A 25,938-nucleotide genomic window follows, 5' to 3' on the forward strand; every position below is an offset into this window, starting at 1 on the left:
ATATCTTGAGATAAACATTTTTCTTCTTATTTGGATTAATCTGGAGACGCTTTCACATATCTCATGACCAGAATCAAATTCCGAACCCTCCAGTGCGTTGCTACAGTTTAGTTCGAACTCTGGGTCCAGTATTACCAAGCTGATATCAAACCCACTGCGCCACTACAGAACAAATAAACCGTCTAATTTGAACTGTCAAAAAACTATTTACATAGCCTCCTATTAAAGCTTTATTTGACTGAGTTGATTGATTTGATGAGTCCTAAATTTATGTATAGAAGTGTATAGTTGTAACCTGCTATTGGTTAAAGAGGTGAGCCAGTCGTTCTCTATATATTGTCGAAGTGTCTTATTGGCCACCTTACACAGAGTGCCTTTTGATTTAGTTTTAAATCATAATGGGCCAATTACATAATTGATGGGGGATCACATACCCAATATCCCTAGAGACATAGTTACTGGATCATTTTACTATGCTCAACAAAATGACTGTCTCAAAATTTTGACTAGATGCGTTTGGAAAATGGATGGGCTTGGGAGGAGATCTGCTTGCCCTCCAACTCCTTTGACTCTTAAAGAGGGTACCAGAAATTTTAATTGCCAACTGAATTAGCTCCTTTAAAAGGGTCAATGATATTATTAGCTATTATAGAGCGGCGCTATCTATGATATTGCTTGTATGCCCTTTTAAAAGCCAGCTTACATATAGTTTTTTCGTTTAATTGAAAGTCCACCTGAACGTTCTCTAAAAGTTTCACCTCAATACCTTTAGCGTCATTAGTTACAGTAAGGATGCAAATATTCTTTTTGGTTAGCTCGACACAACAAGCACTGTTAGTTTCAACTTCACACAGCAAATTGGGCCTAAGATATTGCTGTGGCAACCTTTTGCTAACCTGCATACAGATTGCGTGTTGTGATTGAGTCCCCCCCCTCTCAAAATTCCCTGAAAATTTAACCTTCAAACAATTAGGCATAGTTGTAATAGTAGTCACAGTAGTAGTATTGGTATTACTAGTAGTAGTATTAATAGTTACACCGGTAGTACTAGTAGAGGCAGTAGTATTAACGTGCCTTTTGGTCAGTTGAACATACCTCTCATCAAGTCCTGGAAGTTTCAACTTAATACAATTAGCCATTTTTATGACATTGCTGATGTGTCCTTTTGATAACCTGTATATTCATATACTGTTTGAAATTTTTATCTTATGCTCTTAGCGTTACAAGTAGTTACAATAGAAGTAGTAGCAGTAGTAGTTAATGTAGCAGTGATAGTAGTATTATTAGTAGCGTGCACATATTGTCTTTTGGTCAGATGATCTTTTAAGCATTCGCTGAAAGTTCCAACTTAATACCCAAATCAATTATTGAGATGCGCTCATTTGACAATGTGCCTGCACACAGCATTTTTTGATTTAGTTCAAACTTCCCCTCAATACTGTAAATGCAGTAGTGTGGTAATAGTAGAAGTAGTGGGAGCAGTAGTTGTGGTGGTAGTTGTAGTAAAAGTGGTAGGATGCAAATATTACTTTTTTGATCATCTCTCTTGTCATTTCCTGAAAGTTACAAATTAACATTCTCAGTAACTCCTGGGTTATGCCCTTTTGACAACCCATACACGCATAAATGTGTTTTGATTTCGTTCAACACTCCCCTCAACATTCTCTGAAAGGCTCAACTAATGCCCTTCGTCTTTTTGGACAGTAAAATTCAAACAGTTGCCCTCCAGCACTTTTGACTCTTAAAACATTTCCAGTCAAATGAGCCTCCTTTAAAGTTTAAACGATCGTCCCTTCCAGAAAAACTTTATATGCCCCCGCAGCATAACTTACATCCCTTGTGACTAGACTCTGGAAGGTTGTGTCAATCTCGAAGGCCTTTTTATGTGCTCTTTGGACTATTTTTTAAACAAATGGCAATTCAAAATTACTATCCGATGGAATTGGGGAAAATAGGAAGTGAAGGGGGGGGGGGGTAGTTGCCCTCCGATCGCTTTGATTCTTAAAAGGGCAGTAGAGATTCTGATTTCCAATCTAATGAGCCCCTTTCGAAGTTTCTACGACAACTCCTTCTACACGAAACGCCCTGGTAAAAAAAAATAATTAAAAAAAATAAAAAAAAATAGCAATATTACATTGTGCCCATACCGCTCTTTACTTAGGCATTGCTATTGCGCTGCCTATGATGTCTATAAATTCAGGGGGTTTTCATGTACCATAGACAGAAGACGAAAAATTGCAGAGAAGAAAAAGAAAAGGAGAATTTGAAATTCAAAAAAGGAGAATTTGAAATATTTGTGCAGATTCTTTATTGAGAAGAAACAAACGGTTACAACTTAAAACCTACATCAAAAGAAGTAGCCTTTTTTTTGGGGGGGGGAGACGATTGGCCAGAGTGAAACGGCTTTTTATATCATTGACAATTTTCCCGTATATACCAGTCTGTAGAAACTATTTGTCTGTTATTAGACTGTGAAAAGTGCGTTTTAAGCTTCTTGCATAAGAGAGTAGTAAGTCTATGTTATGTTGTTTTTCAAATCATTCTAGAATAAATAGAATTGGCTAGTTCTTAGGGTGCCAGGTATTTTTTGTGGGGATGGAGGTAGAGCCTTCTACACCTCCTTACATGACTCTGAACAGATGTTAAAGAAAGTACTTGGGCTGTGGCACTCACACTCATGACTTGTGCTAAGGCACTCATACCAAAATGACAATGACTAGTGTGCATATTCTAGCTAAGGGTCATACTGATAATAGAAAGACAATTATCCCAAGGACAGGTAGAATATTGTACAAAATCTTACTAAAGTCCTAGATGAAGTTCATGGCCTGGTTCCTGGGTCAACTAAAAAGTTTGCAAGCAATGACAAAACAGAAACGGATAAACGAAAGAGAAAATAGTTAAAAGTGTCCGTACATCACCTGACAAAGAGAACTCACCAGACAAAGGTAAATACGTAAAGAAGGCGAAGTACATCACTAAAACATGAAGGATTTACAACTAAACACATGAGGGAAAGAAACAATTAAAACTGCTTTAATAAATACACGAATAATGAGAACAAAACCTGATTTGGTACTCTTCCAAGAGGCTCTTCTAACTAAAGAAAAGAAGATACCAGTATTTGATTGCTTTCATCCTGTAAGGTGGGATAGAAAAAGGGGAGGTCTACTGACTCTGGTAAGAGAGAACATACCCTTAAGGGAAATACCTACATGATATTAGATCTGTTGCTGTTACCATTATCAGATTGAGGACAGGTCATGCCAATGATAGAGATACTTTCATTAAGTCTAGGAAGTCTTGAAAAGTAATCTTTTCAGAAACCTAATTATAAAGTGTTTTGATGCATTTATAATGAGAGCAATCCTAGATCAGGCAACTCCTCTAAGTGGGCCCATAGAAAGGCTATGTCCTTATTGACTAAGCGTATAAAAAAATTGCAATCTGCATAATATTCTATGATTCTTGTGTCTTCATTATATTTTTTTTACCTATTTTATTTATATATTTCTTTTTATGTATTTTGCTATATTTAAATTTGAGTTTATGTTTTTAGATATGTTACATGCACACAGCAGGATAGTGATGTGATATACAAACCACTGCAAGTGATTTAAGCAAGAACACTCTGTATAACGTAATTTCCAACCCCAGCATATTTTAAATGTTGACAAGGCCTCTGCCAAAATTTCATTTGTGTGATTTTCAAAGTGACGTGGCTTCAATAAAGCCCAAAATTTAAAACAGGATTACAAGTATATGAGCATTTCATCTGCTCAAACTAAACAGCAACACAAATATCCAAGCCTTGTTCTGGTTATTGTGCATGGTATGGTTGCTGAGAGCAAACATGATGAAGGTGAGAAGACAATCTAATGTGGTTTCTTTGAAGAGAAGCCATTGCCTAGGATAATCGGATTTGTGATTTTATGTATTTCTTTTTTTAGTATATTTTGGTTATTTCTCAGGTAGTTTAGGGGTATTTATTTAAGTTTAGTTTTTGACAATCCATACCTGAGTGCACAGTATTGTTTTTAATCATTCAGCTATGGCATATATCATCTGTATTATACCAATCAAAGAACTAGGCTTCTTGGTCTATTCCAACCCAAATCTTTACCCTCTGCAAGAGTAATAGAAATTCATGATGAAAAGAATTGTTATCAATGGGTAACTGGTCCTAAGAATACCAAAAAATACCTATACCTTTGAACTGCTGATGACAATTGGGCTTTCTGAAAATCAGCAGCTAATTTCTTCACCTCTTCCCACGATGATCCACTCATTGTAATTGAGTTAGAAGCAATTAAAATGAATCACTCTTAGGGAACAAAAATATAACCTGGAAAAGAGAAAACATCATACACTTTTAGTTTGAAACCCAAGTAGCAAATATTAGCATTATGTTCCACCATATATAAATGAAGGCTCAAATATTGAGCTAATCAAGTAGCATAAATAGTTTACCAAACATCATGTATTTCATAGCTGATCAATAACGTCTGTATGGACACCAAAATTTTGCTAAGTTGTCAGCCAGTGACCCCAGAAAGTTCTACACAACTGTACAGAAACTAATGGGACAGCAGAAGTTTAAATACATCCTGAGGGACCTGCAAGGAGAGAATGTAACCGCAGAAGCAATTAATGCACACTTTTAAAATATTTGCCGCCAACGGCCTCCCCTCAAGGTTATGCCACAGAATGGTCCAATCAAAACCATCCCTATTATCACAGTTTCCAATGTCCAAAGAAAATTCGAAAACAAACATTAGGAAAGCCTTGTACCCTGGTTAAATTCCTATAAGGCTGATACATGCATGCTCCCCCTTACTGGCTAAATGATTGGCAATGGTGTATAACCAATGCCTAGTGGAATGCATTTTCCCAGATAAGTTGAAAAAGGCAGTTATCACACAAATTTCAAAGAAAAGATTACCCACCTCATCATCCGATCTTAGGCCAATTTCAAAGACCCTTCATTTCAAAAGTCTTTAAAGATTTTACTTTACAATGTTTACTAGCAGAAGTAGAACACAAAATCGATCCTATGCAGTTCACTTTTTGTCGAGGACACAGCACAGCTCACCATCTGGTCAGATTACTCCATGATCTACTAGAACATCTAGAAAATCCTGAGGCCCTTGCTGAAATAATCATTTTCTGATTTCGTGAGAGCTTTCGATCTGCTTGATCATGAGACTGTAATCAACGAAGCACATGCCCTGGAAGTCTCACTGTTTCTCTTATATACCATTGCAAGTTCCCTTTCTTGTCGTTAACAGTGCGTACAACTCGAAAACGGGGAAACATCCAACTTCCAAGACCACTTCCAAGACATCACACGTGAAGCTGCCCAAGGAAGCAAGTTGGGTCCCATCTTATTTGTTATAGTCATCAACCGACTGATGAAGCAACACAAACAGAGGTATAAATTTGCAGATGATCTTTCGCTACGCCTGCTGCACTTCCTGTCACAAACAATCAATCAGCTCATACCCCTTGCTGCAGAGCTTCAACATCAAGCTGATCAAGTAAAGCTCCAGATAAGCCTCGAGAAAAAGAAATAGTTGGTATTACATGAAGTGATGATCTCTCGTTTGGAGATCACATCAGCCAGATCACAGCAAAAGAGTTTATACATTGAGAGTTCATACTGAAAACACCTGTTTTTGGATATAATCTCATTTATACAGTAAAACTGTTAATACAGTAAGACCTTTGTGATTCCCTATAGTTTTTAATGAATTAATTTCATAATCGGATTTGGACTTAAAAATAGTTCACCTTGAACTCGGATTATACTATTTGAACTACATAGTACATTTACCTACTACATATATGTTTCGATTGGAATGCTCGACTGTCCGTGGCTATGATAATTAAATTGCGCAATGACCGATCAAAATAGTAAAATTATTTTAAATCCATTACAGAACTTTGTCACGAGATCCATGCTTGATGGTGCGAAAACTAATCTGATTATCAGAAAAGCTGTTAGTTTTTTTTTATCATGGTACTATTATCAGTGCTAAAGAGTTTCTGTATAAGGAGCTGAATATTCAGAGCCAATATGTGAAACATGCAAAGGATGAAGATAATGTATTTGACATATGTAAACAGTTAAATCAGGCGGCAAGGGACAATTTGCCTGTTCCCACTTTTGTTATATTCTCACCTTCTGAAACACCAAAAATCGGGGAGGCAGTCTCGGCTACTTTAGTCTCGAAAGGTAATGAACTCTCTCGGAAAATTGACGGCTGTTTAGAGAATGCGACGCATTCAGGCCCTGCTTGACCGGCTATAATTGATACCGACTTAACAATTATCCCTGCCCCAGCTCCTACGTTTGCCCTTGGACTTAAAAACTGTCCAGCAAACCTGACCTCACCTAGTACTCGTAAGAACTTCGTCGATAACCTTTACCGTAAGGCCTAAGTGAAATAACTGAACCTAAAAAATCGGCTTCGGAATGGAAACTTGTTGTTAAGTCAAAGCGTGCAGCGAATAAAATTGCCGAGAATGCTAAAAACAGTACCTCAGGTATCTCGGTGAGTGTGAAATCCTCACATTTTAAAGGGATCCTGAAAGGCGTACCGATCGAATACGATGAGAATCAAGTAAAATCTCTTGTACCAAATTGCGTGAAAGTTTCACAGTGCGGAAAGTCCCGAGTGTTCAAGGTCTACTTTGAGCCGAAACAAAACCTGGATTAGTTCTTAAAAGTTTCTGTGAAAGTTGGCTACGAAAAGCTTTCTGCACAAGCATTTGTATATCTCCCAAAGCGTTGTTTCTCGTGTCATAAAACTGGGCGTCTGGCCTCACAGTGCTCCTATCGGGGCCTCTGCTCTCGCTGTGGATCATGCGATCACACCTCAAACGGTGCCTCTCCGTGTTCGGAAAAAAATGTTCTGTCTAGAATGTAAAGTTACCGGCCATACTTGTTACAGTGTCCTGATACCAATAGTCAATTAGCAAAGCCCATGGTAGGACATGGATGTATTCATTACTACGCAAGCTGTACTCTCTTTGAATATTAATGAGGAATTTTCTGTAAAAATCCCTTTATTAAAAGGTGTGCTTTCGAATTGTAACGCATTGAGACTGCAAGAATTTTTCTGAACAAGTCATGGTTAGGCCTTCTGAAAATTGACAATAATTTTACTAGCTATTCGGTGCCCGCTAAACGATCCGCTTCTAGTGGCCGCCCCTTGGGTGGTATTGCGATGCTTGTTAGGACTTAGTGCCGGTCGAGTATTTTTGATTCATGTGATATTTTTCTTGCTGTCCGTGTAAAAGAGTATGTTATTGTAAACGTCTATCTCCCAACAGATTATCGCAATGACCGAAAGAGATTTTTATTTACTTCTGCGTGTGAGAAACTAGGGTCTTGCCTTTCAAAGATTCGCCTGTTAGGTAAGTGTTGTATTATTATAGGAGATTTTAACTGTAATTTAACTGACGCCTCGCTATTGCGTACTTCTATTTTGTCTGGTATTTTTGACGATTGGCTTAGGATATTGCCGAAAGATCTTGATTACACTTACACACACCATTCAAGTCACGTGTCGAACCTTGACCATCCAGTTTCTTCTATAAATCTCCAAGTGTCACCTGTTCACGTCGTTACTGATTTTCAACTATCAGACCACCTTCCAATATCTGCATCCATTTATTGTCCCTCTGCTCAGTCTACTCCCACCACACAACCACATCAGCCCCACGCCCAATTTTACAGGGATTGGGAAAATATCCAAGATGATCTTTTTGTTGCAGATACTAGTTATGTTCTACATAGAATTCATGTTCCGTTCCAGCTGCTCATGGAAAATCAACAAGTTGATGCAAATGAAACACCGGTGTTGCGGGATAACTATCTTGCACAAATTTGCCACGCTCTGCGATGCGCAGAAAAAGTTAGTATGCCTCTTAAACGTATACGTCGGGGTGTCACAAAGCACTGGTCCAGTAATCCGAGCCTAGTTTAATCTTGGAGAAAATCCAAATTTTGGTATCATTTGTGGCACCAGTGTGACCGTTCTCGCTCTGGCTGGGTTTCTGACATTCGTCTTTCTACCAAAAGAAAGTTTGCAAGAGAACTATCTATCCACATGAACGAGATAGTTGAAGAGACATCCCAGCAAGCTTCTCTGTTCCAACCTTCCTTCTGGAGAAACGTATCAAGAGATCCTCCTAGGGCCGGGCTATCATACTTCATCAGCAGAGAATTCATACTTCTCTGCTGAATTCTCCCCACCAGATGCCGCCCTACAGTCCGAATATGAAGATAAGCTTGATAAATTTCTGTCTAGGGTGTCCTACCGACAATTTTGTTGTTTCAGTTGATTCTGTACTGCGAGCAATCCAACGCCTAAAGCGTATGAAATCTTCTGGCATCGATTAAATAAGCGCTCTTCACATTCTGGATGGAAGCGAGCTGCAGATAAACCATATTGCTCTTTTTATGCAGATGATTGTTACCCAAGGAGCTATACCTTCTTCTTTTTCGATCGGAGATCTCATTAAAATTCCAAAAAAAGGTAAAGTTGCCAGCCAGTGCTCGTCTTTCTACCCTATAACGGTTGCTACTACCTTCTGTAAGCTTTTTGAACTTCTGTTCATTGACCAACTGAACACAAAATGCTATGTTCCACCTAACCAATTTGGATTCCAGCCACGTCTTGGTTGTGCCCACGCTTTGTCGGTTGTCGCGAACGCATTGATAGATGCTGATGCATCAGGCGAAACTCTCGTGTTGGCTGGGAATGATGTTCGTAAAGCGTTCGACTCTCATTCACGCCGCTATGCTATTCCATGCAGCAAAACGTGGAGTGAGCGCCTCATATATCAGAGCCCTTCGAGACATGTATTATCGTCTTAAAGTTCGCATAATACTTCACCCATTAGCTAAAGTTGACGGCTCAAGTCTATGCACTAACCCGTAATATTTTTGTCAATGTCGAAAAAGGTACCCGTCAAGGTGCTGTTTCTTCCCCTTCACTCTTCAATAATGGAGTTCTTGATGCACAGTCATCTGTTCCCACATCTTTCACCTTTGCCAGTCTTGCTTTATCTCTCATATGCTATGCAGACGACATTCTGAATTTGAGCCGTACTATCCAGCGCATAAGCGAGATTTTCACAACGCTACAATCTGAGTATGCAAAACTAGGTCTTCAGTTCAATGCTGAAAAGTCCAAAGTAGTATTCTTCAATTGGAAACAAGCGTCGCCTAGGGATATTCTTCTCGGAAATAGTAGGATTAAGTCAGTAGATCAAATCACCTACCTTGGTCTTCCCATTGGTTTGCCAGTAATGCACCCGCGACAATTATTAATTTCTCACAACGAGCGTAGAGTTGTGATATCTTATGCTTTTTTTGTATCTAATTAGTTACGCTTCAACCTCCGTCTTCTTTTAGAACTTTTTAACTCTGTCACCCTACCACACTATCTGTAGATATCTCTGTTTTGGAAAATGCTCACAAATTCTGACAAGTCAAAAATTCTATCAGTTTTCTTCCGGTTCGCAAAATATCTTTTACGTTTTCCCTCTTGGACGCGCAATTCTTATCTGATTAGAAAATTCAGAAATTGCTGACCCCATTATAGCTGTGGAAAAGCAAATTCGTGCTTATAATTCCCGTTTAATGAAGTTGAATCATCCCTGGTCGTCAGTATTGGCCCATTAGTTAAGATGTATTTGTTGTGTTTTTGTTTTTTTTTAAAGTGTTTGTTTTCGCGCTTAGTGTAATTGTTGCAGTTTTTAAACTGACTGATGATTTAGTCTCTTTTTGTATGAGTCCAATTTAAATGACGCTGGTTATTCTCGATTTTGATGTCAATTGTTTTTATAATATATTGCGTATATTACTAATAATTTAATTGTTTATTAATTATCGGCTTTTTTAGTATATTGCTTTAAGGTACAATTGTAAAAGGAACCGTGATTGAATAATTTCCTTGTTTCTGTTATTTATTTATATCGGAGTAAATGAATCATTTGTTGAGAGTGATCTGAGTTCAAGACCAGTGGGCGCAAGTGTCGTTTAACTGTTTTTACCGTTCCTTGTCATATTTACACTAGTTAATATTATTATCTACTGTATATCTTTTTTAATTCACTTTTGATTGTTTGTGTCTTTTTTTACCAATTACGGCTTGATGCAATGATGTTCATATTATTTATGTTTGTTCAGTATTTAGAAGCCTAAAAAAAAGAAAAGAAACATGTCGCGTACCTACAGAGCAGTGTATAATTGTGTTTTTCTTTCTCGTCTTGTGTAATTTGTTCTAAGTGCAGATTTAGATCTTAGCTCCAGCGTTCGTGACTACAAACCACAAGTATAACTCCTAAGTTTATGTGTATTGCTTTTTTTGTTTTGCTTATTGCTCCGTCTTTTCCTTTTTTGTATGACGGGTTTTCCAATAAATAATAAAATAATAATAATAATAATAATAAAAGCAGCTGATTTTCTAAAATCCTTTGCAAATCTAAAAAGATTTGGAATGACAGAGCAACTCCTTCTTTCGTGCTATAAAACCTATGTAATGCCCGTAATGATGTACGGCTGTCGTGTCTCGCACCCATTGCTTACAGAGAAGCACAGAAACCAACTAGAGACAATTCAGAAGGGAGCCTGCAAAATAATTTTTGGGCCGAATTATAAAAACTATGAACAAAGCTTGAGCTAATTCAAGCTCCCACCCTGGATGGAATGAGGCATGAAATGCTGATGAAGTTCGGAGCTGACATCCTGAAGTCCTCAACACACCAAGATATCCTTCCTCCGTTTACTTCAGAGACCCACGCACACAAAACAAGGTTGGCAACTCTGAAAAAAGGAAAAAAACTGTTAGAATGCCCGCCTACACACTTGACGACAAGATATCTAAAATCCTTTAGGCCCTACTACGTCAGATGTTACAACAATAGTGTCCTGAAGTAGAGGTCATGGTTCATCATTTGTTTTTCTTGGTGTTGGGTCTTTTTGTGCTTTTCTTTTTTTTGCTTAAATTGACGATACCCATGTTATTGCAGTGTAATAAAGGGAACGAATAAAGATTATTATTATTATAACATTTAGTTTCAACTAATTCTACACCTCAAAATTGACAATGCAGCACAAGTAAGTATAATCTCCAAAGCCATTCATTGATAAGTTAAAATCATTGCCTTGATTATAGGCTGCACAAAAGGGAACATATTACCATGTGTTACTAAAATATCCTGTACAGAAGCTATAAACAGTAATCCTTTGATATTTTTGTTTCTTTTACAGAAATAGCACCAATACCAAGCTACAAGTACTGCTAGGATATAAAATTAACATGAATTGAAATTGTTCAAGGTAACTTGAGTCTTAACAACAAGGTGTCGTTGATGAATAATCTCCACAGAGTGTTTTCTAAACTAATTGAAGGTGCTGGGAAGCTGAAGAAAGGAGTGCAGCTGTTAGTCTAGCCAGAGTGGCAAATCACCTCTGCTCTATAATCAAAACTAAAGAATAAACTTGTCTGCAAGTGTCAGCTGGAAATGATTGAGAAGGTTGCTCATTAAACAGATTAGGTCAATCCACTTGTTGTTTTAGAAACGCCTGATGGGAGCCTCTGTGTTTTTGTTAATCCACATCATGATGAATGCAATATGACTGACTTAGTAAAGAACAATGCATTTCCTATGAAAATTTTTATTCTTCTTCTTCTTCTTTTTTTCTCCTGCCTTCTCACAGTGAAGAATGGTTATATAAACTTGAGAGAAGGCTCATGGAACCACTAATTAGGAGTTCTAGTAGTTTTTTTTAAAGGTCAAAATCAACCAACGGGCAGCCTGACAAAATGTGTCCCTGCAGTGTCAGAAAGCATTGGACCAAATTTTGAAGATCACTATTTTACAGAACGGTAAAAAATTGTTGTGAGATGATGCCAAAATCTGTCCTGATTGACACTTGATGTGTCCATTCTAAAATGACTCTTGCTTCTGATTTATAACAATACTTACAAAAAAAATTCTTATAGTATTGGTAACAATCATAAGACTTAAGGTGGTCATATCACCTAATCAATTTTGATATTAGACACATATCCAACACAACAGTATACTATTAATCATTTACAGGTTCCCAGTTTGGGGCTTAAAAACTATTATAAAGAAAACATACTAAAAAATTGATTGCACATAAGGAAGATAAAAACTGTTTTCACCAGTAATATAGCTGGACACACCACAAAAAAGGACTGTGGCCTCTCTGTGGGACCTTTTTTTTTTTTTTTTTTTTTTTTTTTTTTTTTTTTTTTTGTCAACCAATGTCTGAAACAAACATTTTCAATTATAGTACAGGCAAACTAGCCAAAAATATGGGTCGAACCCAAACAAATTGCGACAGAAATGATTTTTATACCATATTGTAGAGAAAAAACAGCTTAAAGACATATCCAAAGTTGCACATTCTAGCTCAAAACACAAGTCGTTTTTTTTGCTTTTCGTGTCAATTTTTTAAGTTTTTTTTTTTTTTTTTTTTTTTTTTAAATGAACCGTCGGTAAATGTTCGTTTTTCTGTATATGAACTATCATCCCAATGAAAAAGGAAGAGCCGAGCCTGAAAGTGAAATCAAATTTGATGTACAATGTACCAGAAACAAGTTTCATAATCATCAAATTGTGATTTTACTCTTCTCATCCTTTTGACCTCTTTTTCTTCATACTATTAGAAGGCAACTATTCTGACACGAAATGATGATCTGAGACCAAAAATCAAATTAACCTGATGTAATATCTACTAGAAAATCTGTTTCACATTCATCAATATACACTTTTTTATTTTCATTTGACGTGTTCCTTTCAGCACTTATTGTCCACCAATTCATCAATTGTTTGTAAAAACAAATTGCAACAGAAATAATTTTTTACACCATGTTGTAGAGAAAAAAAAGCTGAACAGCATATCCAAAGTTGCACATTCTAGGTCGATCCAAAACTAGTTTTTTTTTGCTTTTCATGTCAATTTTTCAGTTTTATTCAAAAAAAAATGAACTGTCGGAAAACTTTCGTTTTTCTGTCCTATATGAAATATCATCTCGATGTAAAATGAAGGGCTGGGCCCGAAAATGAAAGCAAATCTGATCAACAATGTACCAGAAAAAAGTTTCATAATCATCAATATGTGATTTTACCCTTCTTATTGTTGTGACCTCTTTTTCACCATACTATCAGAAGGCAACTATTCTGACATAAAAAGATGAGCTGAGCCCAAAAATAAAATTGACCTGATGTAATGTCTACTAGAGAACCTGTTTCATATTCATCAATATAGACTTTTTTATTTTCATTTGACATGTTTCTTTAAGCACTTATTGTCCACCAATTCGTCGATTGTTGGTAAAGACAAATTGCAACAGAAAAGATTTTTACACCATGTTATAGAGAAAAAAAAAAGATGAACAACATATCTAAAGTTGCACATAATAGGTCGACGCAAAACTAGTTTTTTTTTGCTTTTCGTGTAAATTTTTCAGTTTTTTTCAAAAAAAAACTGAACTGTGGGTAAATGTTCCTTTTTCTGTATTAATTAAAAAAAATTTCAACAAAATAAGTTTTGAAAAAAAAGTAAAAAACACCAATAAGCCAAAAGGAAAAAAAAAATAGATTAAAATAATCTACCAAGAATACAACTACAACACATCAGTATCAATAAATAAAGGAAACCCAAAAAAAACAGAAATTAAAATAAATAACAGTCAAATTCAAAACGAGCAGATATTAATATGAGTAGGGTTCTAAACCTCAAGATTTCCAAAAGCCAGAATATAATTTGTACTTTACTGGAAAAAATTTAAATGAATTTACTGAAAAAAATCTGCATTGTCAGTTTAATATACATATGCTGATGTTTATTCCTTAAAATGTTATTTGATTTTTGAAAACATTTAAAAGAATTTTTTTCAGTAAAGAACAAATTATATCATGGCTTTTAGAAAGCTTGGGATTTAGAACCCTACTCACATTAATTTCTGCTCGTTTTGAGTTTGACTCTTATTTATTTTAATTCCTGTTTATTTTGGGTTTCATATATTATTGATACTGATTTGTGCTAGTTGTATTCTTGGTAAATTATTTTATTCTACTTTTTTCATTTTGGTTTAATAGTTCTTTACTTTAAAAAAAAACTTATTTTGTTGAAAATTTTTTTTTAATTAATTTGTGTTTGTTTTATATAGACATAGTCTTTTTCCGGGAGAAAGACTGAGCATCTTCTAAAGTTAAACAACCATCCCTTCCATAAAAACCTTAAAAAACCCTGGACATAGCTTACAACCCTAGCCCCTAATCTATGGGGGTTGTTTCAACCCCAAAGGCCTTGTTCTATAATATTTATACCATTTTGAATAAAATAGGTATCTCACCATCTCTATTAGATGTATTCCGGGGTAATCACCACGTGTGTGTGTGTGGGGGGGGATAGATGCCCTCCGATCACTTTGACTCTTAAAAAGAACACTATAGTGCCTGATTACCAATCCAATGAGCTCCCTCCGAAGTTTATGTGACCACACTTTCTATAAAAACCTTAAATGTCCCCAGGGCTTAACTTACGACCCTTAACTTGAGGGCTGGGGGTTTTGTTATCCTCAAAGACATAACTTCCAGACCGTTCTGATACGCTGAACAAAATGACAATCTTAAAATTTTGATTGGAAGTGTTTGGGTAAATTATGGGCGTGTGGGGGGCATTTGCCCTTTGATCACTTACTACTAATAGAAAAGGGCACTAGTCTTCTTAATTTTCAATCAAATTAGCCCTTTTTGAAGCTTCTACGACAAAACTTCCTATAAAACGCTTATACGCCCCAAGGGCATAACTTATGACCTTTGTCCTGAGGGCTATGGTGGGAAAATTGTCATCCTCACAGATATAATTTCCAGACCTTTCAACTACGTTGAACAAAATGGTCATATAAAATGTTGATCGGAAATGATGGGTGCAGTATTGTCCCTCCGAATACTTCCGAATATTAAAAGGGCAATAGCCCTTTCAATTTCCAATCGAATGAGCCTTTTTTGAAATTTTTATGACAATACTTTCTATAAAAAAAAATTATATGCCCCCAGGACATAACTTACAACCTTAGCCCTGAGGGTTGTGGGGGGTTGTCATCCTCAAAGACCTAATTTCCCAAAATTTCAAATACGTTCAACAGAATGGCTTTCTCAAAATTTTGATTGGATGTGTTTGGGGAAATGGTGGGCGTGAGACGGGGGTTAGTTACCCGCAAATATCTTTCGACTATTAAAAAGGGCACTAGTCCTCTCAATTTCCAACTGAATGAGCCCCTTTGAAGTTTCTACAACAACACTATCTATACAAAATATATATGCCCCCAGGGCATAACTTACAACCTTTGCCCTGGGGGCTCTTGGGGGTTTGTCATCCTCAGATACATAATTTCCAGAACTTTCAACTACGTTGAACAAAATGGCTATCTTAAAACTTTGATTGGATGTGTTTGGGGAAACGGTGGGCGTGAGAAGGGGGGTTAGTTGCCCTTCAATCACTTTCGACTATTATAAGGGACACTATCCCTTTCAATTTCCAATTGAATGAGCCCTTTTTGAAGTTTCTACAACATCGCTTTCTATAAAAGAAAACTTATAAACACCCCAGGCATAACTTACAACCCTTTCCCTGCGGGCTGGGGGGGGGGGTGTTGTTATCCTCAAAGACATAATTTCCAGAACTTTCAACTTCATTAAAAAAAAAACGCCTATCTCAAAAAGGTTGATTGTATGTGTTTGAAGTTATGCCGGTTTCAACCTGTGTACCTGTAGATTGAATCCACTGCGGTATGACAAAACAAAAACTTGAAAAACAAGTTACGGGTGGTAGAATGCATTGAAAATAAATATTTTGAACTATAGGCTATATTTGCAAATTAAGTGGGGGATAGAGTATAGCAAGGCTGCATGTAAAATCGGTTAATTATGATTATTCTGTATATTATAAAGTAAGAATTGTTTTTGTACCATGATTCCTTCTCTCCAGTTAGTGCTCTAGGCAAATACCAAATGTATTATAATTATTTTTTTAATTTTAAATAGAGCCAGAAACCCCTCAGAATGACATCAATTTTGCCGTGGTGTCATTTTGAGGGGTTACAAGCTCTATTTCAAAATTCCTGCAATACGCTAGGCTACTTGTACTATCAAAAGTAAGGAAAATAATAGCCTAATTACATTTTTGAATCAGCCACAAATGGTAAATTTTTTCCCAAGACAGTTTTTTAGAAACATCAAATGATGCATTTAAGAAAATTAGGTGGACCTAAGTTCTAACAAATGTAGGAAGAAATCATCTTTACATAAAATTAAACTCATGTTTAAAATTAAAGCTTAACCTGAGAGCAAAGAATGTGGAAATGGGAAAACACTTCAAAATTACCTTACGGGCCTTCAAAAAAAAAAAAAAACTGTAAATAGTTTTATTCTTTCTCGTCTTTTACGACTAACAGCCACTGTTGCCAGTAATTTAAACAAAAAACAAGCACGAGCCTTTGGAAAACAAGCCAAAATCTGTCTGAGCCTTTGAAAACTAAGAGTGTCATCGTTGTCAGTTCTTAAAGTGCTAAAATTGCCCAATTTTGCGTGTTTCAGAACAATTTTCGGTGCTAAAGTAAAAAAAAAAAAATTGCACGTGGCCCGATAAGCGCAGTTGGATTAGTTTTATTTTTATTAGTTAGATTAGTTTTTTTTTGTCCGGCTAATTCAGACTTAGTACCGATCTTTCGAAACGAACACGGCAAAAAGTTGGTCCTGGTTAAATCAAACTTTGCACAAATCTTTCGAAACAAATATAGTCCACACTTTTTGTTCATTCCTTAGCCTTTTTCAAAATCCTCATTATTTCGTCCGTATGAAAATTAAAAAATTGTATTAGGAAAGTGCTACAAATTGAATCACGTGCTACAGCGCTACACACGATGAAACAGTGCTAAGATAGTTCTTTGGGGCTAAAGTCAGAAAAAGTGTTGCCCCTAATCTAACTCTACTTTTACCTTACTTGCTTACCATGGGCACCATAAGCTGAATTCCAGGGGGGCAAACTTCATCCAATTGGCACTTTTAATGCTATATAATAGAAATCTCAGAACAAAAATATAAAAATATGGCAGCATCATTCAGCCAGGGCCCCCACCTCAACTGCCCCCCCCCATATGGGCGCCCATGTTACTTACCCTTGGTTCATCCTGCTCCGCTTTCACGGAAGAACAACCATTTTGCGTGATCCGCCAAAATTCATCTGTTTTTAGCTACAGGTCTATGTGTCATAATGGTTAAACAGCTTTGAATTCTTTTTGTAAACTTTAGAACCTAATTAAGCTTATTTCGATGGATACGCTCGTCTATACTAGTAATAACCACAAGCCGAAGACAGATATATCTTTGGTTTATTATCGCACAAAAATTTTTGGTACAGTTGCAATATATTATTTAAAGGTAACTTTAAAATTAAAGTAAGGCCTGAAAAGCAAACGTCAGAATGGGGTTTATACAAAAGTCTTCAAATTCTCAAAATGAAATAATACGGACAGCTAAAAACCGATCATTAACAAAAAAGAAAAAAAAGAAGAAAAGGGCTGGGCAGGGCTAACCGAGAGAATGCCTACGACAAATCAACACATTTTTTTTATCCTTCAAGTAAAAAAAAACAAACCAAAAAAAGGCACTTAGGTCCATAAGACTAAGGTCCTAAGACTAAGATTCAAAGGAGGCTAGGATATTATCAAGATCGACTAGATCAGTTGTTTGGTCACTTTCTTCGACTTCACAAACCTTATAAATATCACTATTGAAAAGCAGCATACGCTTTGTAGCTCAAACGTCGAGCCACATGCTGATAGCCACAGCCTGAACACAAGTATTGAGTTCAACATGGGCAAGAGCATACGGTTTCAGGCAATATATGGGCAAATGGAAGGGTGGGCGTGGGAGGGAGACTAGTTCCCCTCCAATCACTTTTGAATATTAAATAGGGCATTAGCCCTTTCTATTTTCAACCAAATGAACCGTTTTCGGAGTTCCTAAGACATCTCCTTCGATACGAAGTGCCCTGGTCTAAACAAAAAAAAAAAAAAAAAAAAAAAAAAAAAAAAAAAATAGGAAGTGGGTGCATTGTACAACATCGATCTTTACTATAAAAATGTCAAGCTTACCAATCACTTTCGACTATTGAAAAGGGGACAAGCCCTTTCAATTTTTATCGAATGAGCCCTTTTTGAGTTTCTACGGTAACGTTTTCTATAAACACCTTATATGCTCCCAGGGCATAGATTACAACCCTTGCCCTGAGGGATGTGAGGTGGTTGTCATCCTCAAGGACCTAATTTCCCGAACTTTCAACTACGTTAAACGAAATGGCTATCTCAAAATTTTGATAGGATGTGTTTGTGGAAATGGTGGGCATGAGAGGGGCGATAGTTGCTCTCCGATCACTTTCAAGTATTAAAATTGGCACTAGCCCTTTCAATTTCCAACCGAATGAACCCTTTTGAAGTTTCTACGACAACGCTTTCAATAAAAACCTTATATGCCCCCAGGGCATAACTTAACCCTTGCCCTGAGGGGTGGAGGGGGGGGGAGGGTTCTGTCATCCGCAAAGACCTAATTTCCAGAACTTTTAACTATATTGAAGAAAATTGCTATCCCAAAATTTTGATTGGATGTGTCTGGAGAAATGGTGAGTAGTATCCATCTTTTGAATTCTAGGAGACATATAGCAAATACTTCTACGGGACATATAGCAAATACTTCTACGGGACATATAGCAAATACTTCTACGGGACATATAGCAAATACTTCTACGAGACATATAGCAAATACTTCTACGAGACATATAGCAAATACTTCTACGGGACATATAGCAAATACTTCTACGAGACATATAGCAAATACTTCTACGAGACATATAGCAATTTTTATGTTATTCTACGACGCCCCCGTACCAAACAGGTTTTTCTGGTAGTTCTATTCTACAGGTCATTACACCTTTGCTAAGAGGAACCAGTATAACTCGATTGATGATTGTTATTTGAATAAAAGGAATAGTTTTCTTTACAGTTCATATTAGTAAGAGAATTGAATTCAGAGAGAATTGTTTTTATTTGAAAGGATATTAGTGGAGAAAAAAAATGAGTGACATATTTAAATTATTGGAAATTAATGATGGAACCGACAGTAGTAGCAGCAACGATATACGAGTACCTCATGTAGCTGTGGAAATAACTGCTGGCTGTAGACTATGTCTTGAATGGGACACTATGTATGCGAGATATGTGATATCATTAAGCAAATTTAAGCAGGAGGAGCAACTGTGTTTTGCTGGAAAAGTAAATATTCTCCATATAAATAAACTTCGGTCAGCGTTAGATGTCCTATCGAAATATATTGATGAGAACAAAATGCTTCAGTGAATATTATTATTGTAATTATGTTCAATAAAACTGTTTCTAAATCAATGGGTTTTTTTTTCTATAGTATACTAGCGTATGTTTTTTAGAGTAGAAAAAAGAAATTATGGTCAGTCTGATGTTGATTGCGAGAGAGTTAGGACTAAAAAAAAAAAATGGATAGATTTGAGAAAGATCGAATCATGGGGAATATAGTTCTTATGGACAAACGTTTAATTCTAGATGATGATTTTCTAGAGATGTCTATTCAAAGGAAGATATTTTCTCGAGGAATGCTTGTCGATATAATGAAAACCGATTCTCCATCACTAGACTATTGTATGAAGCTTCTACAACGTGGTCCAAATGCATTTACACAATTTATTTATATATTGATCACGACACGACAAAATGATATTGTGGATATGCTTTTAAACATTAGTTTAGAAATTTAGGACTTTTTTTTTCATAAGAAAGATGGTGCTTAAGGATGATTTACTCCTCTCTCTCTCTCTCAGACAATTTTTTTTTATTGCTAGCTTAGTTTCATTGTGGCAGTGAGAGCGTCAACAAATGACAAAATGTTCCATACAGCTCCATTATGTATATACTCACAGTGCAGCTGATCATTATTTGAGAATTTCAAACTGATTCAGGAGTACGATGAACTCTGTAGATTATGCAACCCGCGTAAATTGCATAGAGGATATGCTGTGCAAATTAAAGGATGTAATGCTTGTCTTGAAGAGGTGTTTGACTCTCAGTCTAGAGACCACCTATGTTCTATTTGTCATTATGATAAATGTAAGCAGTGGGAGAATACATATCCCGGTATGATTGGAAAGAATCCTGACCGGGATTTTAGTTTACTGGTACGATAGTGGTATCGTCGTGGTTTTAGATTGTTCTGGGAGGAGGAGCCGGGTCAACGATTCAACTGTTGGAACAACAAAAGAATATGGTTTCTACGTCATCGTTGTGAAGAGACTGGGTGTTATGATTATAAATCCACTGAATTTTATTTGGCTGTGACGGAATGTGATTCGACACTTGAGGACACTGTGTGTGAAATTGCTTCAAATAGGCAAATTGAAACATGTGAATTCTATAGAATGAATGAGAATAGTATCATTGACTATACAAAGAGATATGACAAGAGTGAAGTCACACTCTACTGTAGAAAATGTAACCCTGACATTGCAATACATCAGGATCAGTACACTGTGAATTCAGATAATCTACCTGCACTAGTTGTTGTCGACAAATAACTAGTATTGGATGAAATCTAAAGAGTAGAAAAGTCGTTTTATCATGTATATATATTTTTGTTTTATTAATTAGCAATTCCACATGAATATTTAGATCATTTTATTCTTAGGGCACTAAAATCAATATTAAATACACTTGTAAGTATATTCTCCACTAAAAAGTCGTTCGATTGAGGTAAGTCAACGTAGATGTTGAGAAACTGCTTGTAGGTGTAGCCACGACATCTGAACATGAAAAAGAGCAGTGCATGAAAGCCGCATGTCTTAGTTGTTAAATCCTGTACTCTTCGTTGATTTCGAATAATGGTTTTCCCACTGCTTTCAATAAAGTTGCTGATGTATGGAGCATAGAATTTATAGGATAGGCCAAGAGGATCAAAAAAATTCAATATTCTTTGCTGTTTAAAAGATGCATAGCCAATGACCGGTCTTCAAAGTCGATGGACTTCTATTAACAATGATTAGGATATTGTTAACACTTGGAATTTTTTCAATGAAGTCTGATGGTATGCAATAGGACTTGTAGTGGGACATGTATTGATCCAAATTAAATACTTTGATTTTTTGTTTTGCGTTCATGGTGCTCGGTCTAGTAGAACACTGCCGCATGGGGTGATTTCTAAATAGGTTTTATATTAACTTAGTGATATTAGCATGATACTCTCGGTTAGAGCATTGGCAAATGTACACTCTAAACGTACATTTCCTGTTCGTACTCTGGTCATATCTTGCATGCATGACAAATCCAAAACAATAACACCATGATTTTTTGAAAACATTGAATCGGTTATTCCATTTTCAAATAGTTGAGAGTCATGATCTAGGGATTGCATGGTCAACTCGTACAGAGTTCTATAGGATTTTTTGTCAAATGAAAGAGTGTACAGTGGAATACCATTCACTTTGAACACGAGGATAGATAGATCGAAAAAATTAAAATAATGGGGGGATTCAGTCCAGGATACAAAGGCACTCACAATCTTCACAAAGGACAAAGCCAATTTTGATGTTATTTATCCATTGATAAATTATGAATCTATATATCTACGAGATCCGGTGGCAATGTGACGTTGATTGGTGATTGTAGGGGGGACAAGAATTTTAATGTTGTTACCATTGGCTCTTAGCTTCTCCACTGCCAATGCAACAGAGCTCATAACTTGTTTTTTTCAAACGGGGATAAGGACTAATTTGATTTGAGCATGCGCATTAGGTACTGGAAGAAGAGAGTTCCACAGAATGGAATTTAAAGGGGTCAGCTGTAGGCTTATTTCAATATGGACATTGGGGGGTAACCATTGGAATATATTAAATACTTCATGATTTAATATTACAACTAGATGATACTCCTGGGTGACTGCAGTAGTCAACTTACCGTCAGTATCAACAACTGTTCGATATTGATAGCCCAATGATTGTCCTCTCATCTCTTTGTACGTCTTTTGCGTCATCATCATAAATTGTATGTAGCTTACATAGTTTGATAAATTATTGATAGTGCTCACCAATGTTCCATTAATAAATACATTAATCTGTTTGAATAGGTTGTGTAGAATACAGTTTTCATAGGAGAGACCATCGCCGGCATTTGGAGTTGTATTATCTGACTTTTTCTTCACCACAACATTTAAATCAATAAATGTTGACGACGAATCAATGAAATAGTCTTCATTGGAAAATATTTGAAAGTGTATATTTTACGAGAGGGGTTTTTGGGGGTGAAATTGTTCATATTAGACATACTTGACACTGACATCAACATTTTCAGCATTGAATAGATTCAATTAGGAACTGATTGATTGATATGATTCCTTGTGGGGGAGATAAGTCATCTTAAGAGAAGAAATCCTTCTTTGATCTAACAATCTTTTTCTTTTTCTTCGTCTGCTGCTTATTGGTCTTCGTTGTTTTATTTCTCAAAGTCCTTGTTGATGTCCTTTGCTTCCTGCCTGGGAGGAGACTGATGAGTGAATGACGCGAACGCGTCCTTTTCAATCCCTCCCAATTTTGTCTAGATTTTAATTGTTCACCAATAGCTCTTGCTGATGATCTAATATTTTCTTTAACACTCTCCTTGAAATTCTTGCCCGACCCCCAGTCTTGTAGTGTGGAGGCAGCAAAATTTGATGCAGCAGGTAGAAGATATTTTCTGGCAAGGGGTAGTACAGAACGAAATAGCCTAGCAAACCAGCTACCAAGACCATAGCCAGACATTGTAGTACGCCCCTTGTAGTAGTCCAATCCATTGCCTTTTTGACGTGGACTCAAAGCACCAAGATAACAATAGATATCGGGACAGACAAATAGAATTCTTCTATTGTTCATTTTTTAGGTTATTGTACCGTCGTCGTTGACAATGGGTCGAAAATGACATGTAATCACTGCTAAGCCTTTTGAAATTGCTTGAGAATCACCTAATTCAGTTCTTAGTGTTAACTGACAGAGTTCCAAATAGGAAGTGTTTACGGGAATATACTGAAGATGCTTTATATTGTAGTGATGAACATGTTCTTGATTGGTTTTTCGTTCAAGAACTCGGAAGGAGGAGGGGAAAATTTGAATTACCAACCCGAGATGTTTCTACAAATGAAGCGTAGAGAAATATACAAGTGTCCGTGGAGAAGGCAGGTGGGTAGTCAGCAAAAATGAAATTAGTGTTTCCAGCACTTCTACCATTGATTATATTGAGCTTAAAGCCAAGAACGTCCTTAAAGTTATCATTGAGAATAATCTTTTCATTGGCAATCGGTGAACTAATGTAGATCTTGCCCTCCTCCTTTGAATAGTTGAAATGAAAAGCTCCTTTTTTACGAGCAGAAATTCTTTTATTGATAGTACGACATAAATCATTCATGCAGGTGAGCTCCTCGTAGGGTAATTCAATATATGGATAATTCATCCAATTGATTTTTTGAATTAGTTCTTCATCACCTGGTGGTGACGGCCAATCATAGGGTCCAATTTTTATTTCATATTTACGATCCTTTCTCAGGAAGTCATAGATATTTTTGAGAATACAGTCGAAAAGAGCCACTTCATATGCACCGTCAAATTTGACGGCGGGGGAGAGTTTTGTCCAAAAATCACTTGTCGTATTCAAGTCATTGTAGAGAGGATCGGAAACGTTGGCCATGAAAGTTACATAGAAATCATTGGGCATTGTCAATTTCTTCAACAACAATCCAAGAATCAAAATCAGAGTTGTATCCTAGCCATCGAACAAGTAACTGTTTCTTACCCTCGCGAGTACGTGTCTTTAATATCTTTTCAATTTGGTATATTTCACTAGCATTTTTAGCTTTTTTCAATTCATAGTTATAAAATCCGCCGAGAATCTCTTCATCCTCGGTATCATGCAAGTGATAATTTATGGGTTTAGTTTCTAGTATTTTTGCCAATTTAATAAGTTCAGTGGACCAGAAGTAATTACCTTTTTCAAAACATCAGTTGTTCAATTAATTCGAACAGTATCACCAACATTGAATTTATTTTTCTTCTTCTTGACTTCTGATTCATTGGAATATTGTTTAAGAAAGGTGTCAATTGTATTATGATCCGAATGATGAACTTCCGTTGGTGTAGAGTTGGACAATGATCGATGAGGTCGTTGATAATAAATCAACATGATTTTATCTAGATCATGAATAAAAGCCGGCGTATTTTTCAATCTACAATATCTTGAAATTAAAAGTCGAATAGTTCTAATCAATCGTTCGGCCAATGCAGCCTTTATAGGACTGTGACTATGATAGAGCAGTGTACTATATTTCTCTAGTACTTTTGCAACATTAGGATTAACAAATTCACTACCACGATACGTTTGAATTTGTTTATATGAATCCTGTTAGAGAATCCTTTCAATGGCCATATCAACGTCCCCACCTTTCGTTGATCTCAAGAGCATTGCATATTCAGAGCGACTAAAAACACTGAGTTCAAGTAGAATATACTTTTATGGCATATTGTGACGTCTTTAAAGCTCATTTAGAGTCAAGATATCTGCTTGCATTATATCCAATGGGTAAAAGGCTTTAGTTTTTCGATATTGATTGGAACGGAGTCTATGATTTCTATGCAGAGTGTAACTTGGTTCATTTTGTAGATAGTTTTGTACACTTTTACTGCGAACACCCGTGACTTTGGAAAGAGTTGTGGGGGACCTTAAACTCCCTGCCTCGCCAACATTTTCATAAACACCTTTCAGAATTTCATCCATTTTGAACGTAAACACGTTGTATAACGTCCGCTACCCTTTGGTACACTGGCTGCTGGTGGGGACGTTGACTTGATACGTCTTCGCTTTTGTCTAGCCATCAGTGGTGTGCTAGTATTTTCCAAAATTGATTTAAAATCTTCTTCTTCTTCTTCTTCAAGTTCATATTTTAATGTTGATGATGATGATGATGATGATGCACGTTCATTTAATGTTTTTAGAATTTGTCTATTGCCAATAAGACTTTTGGGGAAGTTTAATGTATTTAGAAAGTTGTATAGACGAGTGTCAAATGATAATAGTCCTTTACGATTTGTAAACATGTCATACATTAAATCAAGTAGATTATAGCTCTTGCCCTGAATTATAATACTTTCACCATTGCTCTCAACTTGAATTTGATCACTTTCCAAGAGATAGATTAGGAGTCGTGTTAAGTTTTCACCCAAATTGTTGGGCCTTATATTTACAAATTTAAAAAAAAATTAATACCAATAATCCTTCCTTAATTTTGTTACACCAGCAGCAGTAGATTCTTGAGAAGACGATTTTTTTTGGGATCAGCAGCAGCAGTGGGCTTTGATCGATAGTGTTTGTCCACTCGACGAAGTGCATCTTGAAGTAAAATCAGTTTTTTATCATCCTCAATAGTTTCATTGTCGAGGAATTTACTCAGATTGTCCTCAAAGTGTTCGACGGGTGAGAGAGCGAGTTCTATTGGAGTCAATTTATAGGGTTTTGCCATCTAGAGAAAACTGTTTACAAGTCCTGCAATTATTGGCAGTAAAAGTGTGAAAAAGCAACCGCCCTCCTGAAGAAGTCGTTTCCTTTAAAAATTCTTTCCTTTCTTTTTAGAGGCACATGTACGTACAATGGAACGATGTTGCTTTGCCTGTTGCTTAAAAACTTCTGGTAGTTGAACATTACCCTCTGTCAATTTTAAACAAAGTTCAGATATTAGATTAATGAAATCAGTGTCAATACCATGTTTGAGCAGGGCTTTCCTAATCGGAAG

General features: G+C 36.4%; 1 protein-coding gene across 1 annotated transcript in view; it reads right to left on the reverse strand.

The window, feature by feature from the left end:
* Nucleotides 1–25,938, reverse strand: part of Ufl1 (UFM1 specific ligase 1) — a 104,899-nt gene that overhangs the window by 60,565 nt on the left and 18,396 nt on the right. The window contains exon 2 of the mRNA XM_089101448.1: nucleotides 4,210–4,345. Within this exon, the coding sequence (XP_088957574.1) occupies nucleotides 4,210–4,289 (80 nt within the window). The 5' untranslated portion in view covers nucleotides 4,290–4,345. The remainder of the gene's footprint in view (nucleotides 1–4,209; nucleotides 4,346–25,938) is intronic.

The sequence above is a fragment of the Artemia sp. Qi Xiang Cuo genome, chromosome 2, assembly GCF_049724085.1.
Source record: "Artemia sp. Qi Xiang Cuo chromosome 2, ASM4972408v1, whole genome shotgun sequence".
Classification (NCBI taxonomy): Eukaryota; Metazoa; Arthropoda; class Branchiopoda; order Anostraca; family Artemiidae; genus Artemia; species Artemia sp. Qi Xiang Cuo.